Source organism: Solanum tuberosum, unplaced genomic scaffold (genome assembly GCF_000226075.1).
Source record: "Solanum tuberosum cultivar DM 1-3 516 R44 unplaced genomic scaffold, SolTub_3.0 scf00280, whole genome shotgun sequence".
NCBI classification, from domain to species: Eukaryota; Viridiplantae; Streptophyta; class Magnoliopsida; order Solanales; family Solanaceae; genus Solanum; species Solanum tuberosum.
The window spans coordinates 710,713-718,784 of NW_006239205.1; the positions used below are offsets into that span (position 1 = coordinate 710,713).

The 8,072-nt window shown below is 32.6% G+C and overlaps 1 protein-coding gene across 1 annotated transcript; it reads left to right on the plus strand.

Annotated features, from left to right (window-relative positions):
- Positions 1 to 2,417: 2,417 nt before the first annotated feature.
- Positions 2,418 to 3,121, plus strand: LOC102606350 (geraniol 8-hydroxylase-like). The gene is made up of 2 exons (XM_015314119.1): positions 2,418 to 2,611; positions 2,659 to 3,121. Exons 1-2 carry the CDS (start codon positions 2,418 to 2,420, stop codon positions 3,119 to 3,121), a joined length of 657 nt encoding a protein of 218 aa, XP_015169605.1.
- The last annotated feature ends 4,951 nt before the right edge of the window (positions 3,122 to 8,072 follow it).

The following is an 8,072-nucleotide window of genomic DNA, read 5'->3' on the forward strand; positions in this document are numbered from 1 at the left end:
TATCATACCATAGGTCATGGGACACACAATTCCTTTTGTGCTAAAAGTTATGACCATCTGAAGTTGACCAATCAATAATCTTCATCTAACTGACTGTTGACCCTCATCTACGGTCAGACCTACGGACCGTGGATCGATTGACGGTTCATGCTGGTCAATCGTCAATCGGGACTGAAGCTGGGCTTTTGAGGCATCGATCCACGGACACGAACTACGGTCCATGACCTGACCTACGGACTGTAAGTCCGGCCGTGGGTCAACACTTAGCCAAATTTTCTGACTGAGTCTGGGAGGGGTTGCAGTGGTGAACCACGGACCACCAGCACGGGCCGTGGTCTAACCTACGGTCTGTGGATGGTGACCGTAAGTTGCACCTACAACTTCTCGAAATCTGTATTTTTGGTCTGTTTCGAATACGGGGTGTTACATATATGGTTATTGTAAAAATGTGTATCGTAGATCCAAATCTTGAATAATGAAATGAATATAACTTTTAAAAAGTTTTAAGGATAATATTATTTATGAAATTGTTATTCTATAGGCAGAGTTGGTATGCTTCACTTTTGAGATGTTTAGGCCAAGAGTACTGTATAGGGATTGTACATTCATGAGTTGTAGTTCTCATGGAGTCACGTGTGGACGTTATCGCTCATACAAGTCCCAATCAAAGAGCAAATTGTGCCCACATTGGTAGAAGCCCATCTTCTCATGGTTTGATCAATTGAAAGACATCCTCTTGGTGCAATTACGTAAGTAACAAAAAGAATTTGTTTTTAGTTTTATGTTACTCGAGATGATTTTAATTATACATAAAAAAACTGAAAAAATTATTTTTGTTATTTAATTATTGCAAATAGTCGTAGGAGATCATTTAGTACCCCATATGTGCACCTTAATATATATTAAGACATTTCAAGTGGCCATTATTTTGTGAAGCTTGGACAACAAAATGATGCTCTTTCTACTCTTTGTAGCTTTTCCTATCATTCTTATTTTTCTTCTTCCCAAAGCCAAAAAGAGTGGCAAAAACTATGTGTCACCAGGTCCTATAGGCCTCCCATTCATTGGAAATTTGCATCAATTTGATAGTTTAACCCCTCATATCTATTTTTGGAAACTTACCAAAAAATATGGAAAAGTTCTCATTGAAATTTGGTTCTACTCCAATAGTTGTAATTTCTTCAGCAAAGTTAGCAAAAGAAGTGTTGAAGACACAAGATTTAGTATTTTGCAGTAGACCTTCTCTTCTTGGTCAGCAACAATTGTCTTACACTGGTCATGATATTGGCTTTGCACCTTACAATGATCATTGGAGGGAAAAGACGAAAAATATGTGTTCTTCATCTATTTAGTCTCAAGAAAGTGCAATCTTTTAGTCCAATTCGCGAAGATGAAGTCTCAAGAATGATCAAGAAAATATATGAACAAGCTATTAATTCTAAGATCACCAATTTGAGCAATTTAATGATTTCGCTTACTAGTACAATTATTTGTAGAATTGTGTTCAGTGTTAGGTTTGATGAAGAAGGGCATGAAAGGAAGAGATTTGATTGTCTTTTAGCCGAAGCTCAAGCTATGTCCGTTAGCTTTTTTGTGTATGATTTTTTTCCTTCTTTAAGTTGGATTGATAAACTTATTGGATTGACAAATAGACTTAAGAAAATTTTCCAGAATTTGGATGAGTTTTACGAAGAACTCATTGAGCAACATCAAAATCCCAATAGGCCAAAATCCATGGAAGGAGATATTCTTGATCTTTTGCTACAATTGAAGAAAGAGCAATCAACTTCAATTGATCTCACTTTGGATGACATCAAAGGAATACTTATGGTAATTTTCCGAACCTACCTACTTCTACATGCATCTCGCATACATGTATATACATATACATAATTAGCTAGTAATCATGAGTACTTTTGGGACTAATTTACTAGCTAGTGCTTATATGTAACACATATCTCTAAAATATTTTAAATTGTACCATGACAATTAATATATCACTGTAATTACATAGGGAAAAATCACTATGTAACACAATGATGATGTTAATTTAAAATTTAAAATACTCCAATTACACAACTCTAGAGAATTTATAAGTGGGAAAATGAATGGCATACTTTAAGACCCTAGTGGATTATTATTATTACAAGCAAGGGTGAGTGTATGAGAGAGGCATAATGGATTGCTATATAATTGTGTTTGGATCAATTTTAGCTTTGATTTTTCTCTATACTACTCTAGCAAAATTATCCACCAAAAAACTTCCACCAGGGGCATCAGCATGGCCAATTATTGGAAATATTCACATGTTAGGTGCAAAACCTCATGTATCACTAGCCAATCTTGCAAAAATATATGGTCCAATTATTAGTTTAAAATTGGGACAAATAATAACAATAGTAATTTATTTATCAACCATGGCAAAACAAGCCTTTAAGAATCAAGATCAAGCATTTTCTTCTAGATTTATCCCTAATTCCCTTCAAGCCCACAACCATTACAAATTCTCTGTGGCATGGCTTCCTGTTAGTCCTCAATGGCGAACTCTTCGCAGAATATTGAACACTAATTTCTTCTCTTCCAATAAGCTTGATGCAAATCAACATCTAAGGTCTCAAAAGGTGAAAGAATTGATTGCTTATATTGTGAAAAATGTAGTCAACAAGGTGAAGCTTTGGATATAGGTCAAGTTGCATTCAAGACTAATCTCAACTTATTGTCAAACACCCTTTTCTCCAAGGATTTGGCTGACCCTTTTTCAGATTCAAAGGTAGAGTTGAAGGATGTTATCTGGGGTATCATGGCTGATGTAGGGAAGCCTAACTTAGTGGATTTTTTTCCCATACTTGGAAAGATTGATCTTCAAGGAATAAGGTGTCGCGCAATCATTCATATTGGTAAGTTATTTAAACTTTTTGATGGTTTGATCAACGAGCGATTGGAGGAAAAGAGGAAGGGATTCTGTGAAAAGAGTGATGTTCTGGAAATGTTTCTTAATATTACTGAAAAAGACCCTGAAAAAATGAATCATAATCACATAAGTCCATGTTCGTGGTTCGTTTTCTCTTCTAATTCTTCATGTCCATCCATACTCCATCTAGTCAATGCATTCACAACTTGATTTGCTTCTATGTAACAATGTAGAGTAATTTGTCAGCTAAAACATATGTGTTGAGCCATATCTTTCTCAAAATTTAAAGGATTACAAATGGAGTTTTCCTAGGGCTGGGCATTCGGTTTGTTCGGTTCGGTTTACGAAATTCGGTTCGATTTTTCGGATTTCGGTTTGAAAAAATACAAACTGAAACTGAACTGAAATAAATTCGGTTCAGTTCGGTTTTTACAATTTCGATTCGGTTCAGTTCGGTTAATTTTTTCGGTTCGAATATCATCAACACATACATGAAACACTGATCAATAACACATTAACACATACACACTACATATCAGTGTCTACTACTGTACTACCTACGCTATCCTTGATCAAAGTAAGTGTACATTACTAATATGTAGATAATGTTTTTCCTACCTACTAGGTAAGTGTACACTACCTACTATGTACTACCTACGCTACCTACAAATTATGTGCACTTTGTATGGTCAATCAATCAATTATTGATGTGCACTTAATAAGTGACTATCTTGCACACATACTAATTGCAAAAACTAAGTGCACGTTGCACTAGTGCTTACTGCCTGTGGGAACTGGGAAGAATATAATTGAATATCATCAAGACATTAACACAGACATGAATGATGAAACACTAATCACTAATTTACTATTCAAAAGCAAAATTACGAAGTGGCACTTCATGTTCAAGATTGCAACAAAAAGCTAAGAAACCAAGAGTATTAGACATCAATAACAGTACAAAACAAGAACCAGCAGTCCAGCAATACAAAATAATAATTAGTAGTCAAAACAAGAACCAACAAGACAAAATAAGAATCAGTAACAACACTGCAGTCCAACTCTATCAGAAGAAAGTTGGCATTCCTTGTGTGCATTTCATTGCAGTCCAACAACAACACTGCAGTCCAACTCGATCAGTTCACCATAATAACATACAAACTATAAATATGCCTGAGAGAAAATGGAACTCTTTAGATATATGATAGAAAGTAAACTCAACTCAACGAAAAAAAGAGAAAAACAAGTGTTGAATGCTAATAGAAAAAGATTTTAAATTAAATTTTACTTACTGCTTGATAGTTATAACTACACATCCACAATACTAGATTCATTTCCACTATGAGCCATATCTACAAAAACATGAAAGAACTTGTTAGATATAAGCAACATAAATAAGAAATTATTTTTGATATAATGAACACAAAATATTAAATTCTTACCAAGTTCAAGTAGCTCAAGATATTCTAGATCTTCCTCAACATTAATTGGAATTGGTTCACTTCTATACCAATCTTGAAGAGAAATAAGAGCTTGCACTAGTTTAGGAGTCAATGAACTCCTAAAAGGATCAAGAATGCGACCTCCTGTGCTAAATGCGCATTCAGATGCGACACTTGAAATAGGAATGGCTAATACATCACGAGCCATCTCAGAAAGAATAGGAAATCTTGGCTCATTAAATTTCCACCACTTTAATATATCAAAATGATCAGTCTCTGGCTCAACATCTTCAGCAAGATATCTACCCAACTCTGATTTACTACTTGAACTTCCACTAACTACTTTATGCCTCACAAATTCTAGCTTCGTTCTCATTGATCCTCTTTTTTGAAAGTTATCATCACCGCTCACACTAGATATACTCGATGAGTTCCCAGATGAAGTAGGTGAAGATGATGAAAATAAAGAGACTTTTGATGATTTCTTAACATAATGATCAAACAAAGCTTTCATGTATTTATCCACTGCATCAGCAAGTGGCTCCCCAATTGTTTTTCCAAACATATCACCAATTGCAAAATGAACATAATCAAGCTTGTTTCGAGGATCCAACACAGCTGATATAAAAATCATTTTGTTCATGTTATCTGGTTCTCCCCAATATTTTCTGAATTTGTCTCTCATACTTTCTGCCATTTTTTTCAAATTAGAATCTTCATTTTCTGTCATCTCTTTCAAAATAAGATCAAGCTCAGCAATTTCCACAAAGTGCACATTATTTGTAACATACTTTGAACCAGAGACCTTCAAAGTAAGTGTATAAAAAGTTTCAAGAAACTTAATCATTGACCTCACATTTTCCCAATCAACACTAGTGAGGACACCTGCTTTAGTTCCATCTTCACAATCATGGGTACGGAGATAATCAAGAAACCCAATATCATAAAAACTATCTTTCAAATGCAAGTTCAAAGTGTTGTGCAGTATCAAGCATCAAGTATGTAGAGTTCCACCTAGTAGGAACATCTAAACATAATGATTTCTTACAAGTTATCAATTGAGATTCACAACATTCTTTAAATTTTTTAATTCTTGCAGGAGATTGTCTAATGTATTTCACGGCTTGCCTCACTCGCTTGACTGACTGACCAACTTCCTTCAACCCATCTTGCACAATAAGATTAAGAATATGTGCCATACACCTCACATGAAGATGCTGACCCTCCATTATGTTAGTTCCCCAATTAGTCAGTTGCTTAGATATTTCTTTAACAGTAATACTGTTGGAACTAGCATTATCAACTGTTATTGTAAACACATTATCCAAACCCCAATCAAGCAAACAATGAGTAATGGAAGCTGCCATATCATCACCTTTATGACTAGAAATAGGACAAAAATTTATAATTCGTTTATGCAAAGTCCAATTTCTATCTATAAAGTGGGCTGTTAGACACAAGTAGTTGATTCTTTAAATTGACGTCCAAGTATCTGTCGTAAGACAAACTTTTTGGACGTGCTTCTTTGAAAGACTTCTTCAAGAGTTTTTTTTCTTCACTATAAAGTTCAAAACAATCTCTTGTCAAAGTTCTACGAGAAGGAATATAAAATTGTGGCACTGTAAGTTTCATGAAATTCCTAAAACCTTCCTTCTCAACAATACTAAATGGCAACTCGTCAACAATTATCATTTGAGCTAAAGCTCTTCTACTTTGTGCTTGATCAAATTTTCAAGTGCTAATCACCCCTTCCTTTGCTCCCATTGAAGATGGTAAAAAATTTATTAATTTCTGACCATAATCTTCGGTAGAGGGAAAGTTAGGACACTTTTTTTAGTCATATGGTTATTCATAGAGGAAGTACCATTACCTTTTGTAGCAGCAGCATACGTTTTTCCACAATAATTACATTTTGCTTTAGTAGCTCCAGATGAATTTCTCAAAATGCTTCCAACAAGCAACCCTAGGTTCCATGGCTTTTCTTTTCTTTGAAGCTTCAATGTCAACTTCAACTTCATTCGGAGATGAAGTATTATGTATGGTATCATTTGAAGCCCCACTTTCACTTATCTTACTTCCGATTTTTGTCATCTGCGGAAAAAAAAAAGAAAATATGTGAGAACTTAGAACCCATACGAAAATCAGTGAGAATCACAAGAAATTGATATGTATAAAGTATAATGGAGAATCGCGGCCAAGAAACTTACTCTTCAGGTCGATGGCTGAGCTCGCCGCCTCGCACAGTCGCAGACTTGCGGCTATTCTTCACTCTTCACTCGCGCAGAAGGCAGAACTTAGTTTGGTGTGAAAATTGAAATGTGAATTGTGAATTAGGAATTTAGGGTGGATAAGGATTTAGGGATATAATGGCTATTGGGCTTAGTTGGGTTGGGCTTTTAGTTATGTCACTTAACAACTAATTCTTAAAAATATATATGTAGTAAATATGTATTACATAAATTCGGTTTTTCGGTTAACCGAAATAAAAAACTTAAAAACCGAAAACCGAACCAAATTACCGAAATTTTAAAATTGAAAACCGAAACCAACCGATTTAACCGAAAAACTGAAACCGAAATTAAAAAAAAATCAGTTCGGTCGGTTTTTTCGGTTTCGACCAAATTATGCCCAGCTCTAAGTTTTCCCTCCTTTCAATTTCCAAGTTAAAAATAATTTTACAATAGTTCCCCTCTGCTTATTATTATTACTAGTATATGTGCCCCGTGTTGCGCGGATGATTTAAAATGTAATAATTTTATAATTAAAAATAATTAATAAAATGTATAATGCACTTAATAATATATTTAATTTATTATAATAATAATATAATAAAAGAAATCATTAACTTGTGTATTTGAGCAATATTAAATTAATATTATTAGTACACAATTTAATTTATTATATTAAAATATTATATATAAAAAATTTATTCTTTTTATGTAGTTTGAATAATAAATAATAATTTATCAATTCTAACCCTTCCATATGAAATATTTTATATCATAAGACTAAATAATATGTTGAAACATTTTATATATGTTTATTCAAATTTAAAAGATTCAAAATATTATTTATTGTATTAATTTGTGTAAAATATAATATAAAATTAAAAATTATCTTAATTAGTACAATCACTATATTCGATTTAATCAATGTATGTAGATGATATATTAAATTTTAATTTTAATTATATCAGAAAACGTATAGATATGAATGAGAGGATGTTTATTTGAATTTTATCCGATAAAGCTTATTATATGTAATTATAGTTATCTTTGAATTCAAATTTAAAAAGGTAAAAATTGAAAATTAAAAGCTTATCGTATATTTTAAAATCGCTATTTTCAACTTAATTTAATGTTGTTATATAATATTGGGAATAGTCTTAAATTTGCTAAATGACTTATAATAGTGATATTGTTCAAGATAGAATTTAACGCTAGCTAGATCATAAATATTATGTATCTTAAATTCAAAAGTTTAAATTTTATTTCTCATAAAATTATTTTCCAATTTTGAAATTTGATTGTCCTTTAAAAGTAATATTATGAAAACATAACTTAATACCTTCTATGTTTATGATAGTGATAAAGACTATCATTTTAATAATTTTTGCTATGACGATTCCTCATGTATCTTGTGCTAAGGTTGAAAATCTGTAAAATTAAATAAATTTATTTATATAAATAAATAAATAATAATAATAATAATAATAATAA

Excerpts from the sequence above, each read along its gene's own strand:
- LOC102606350 (XM_015314119.1), top strand. The coding sequence starts at position 2,418 with ATGGCAAAACAAGCCTTTAAGAATCAAGATCAAGCATTTTCTTCTAGA. Across the intron at positions 2,612-2,658 it reads GATGCAAATCAACATCTAAG|TCAACAAGGTGAAGCTTTGG; the intron begins GTCTCAAAAGGT and ends TGAAAAATGTAG.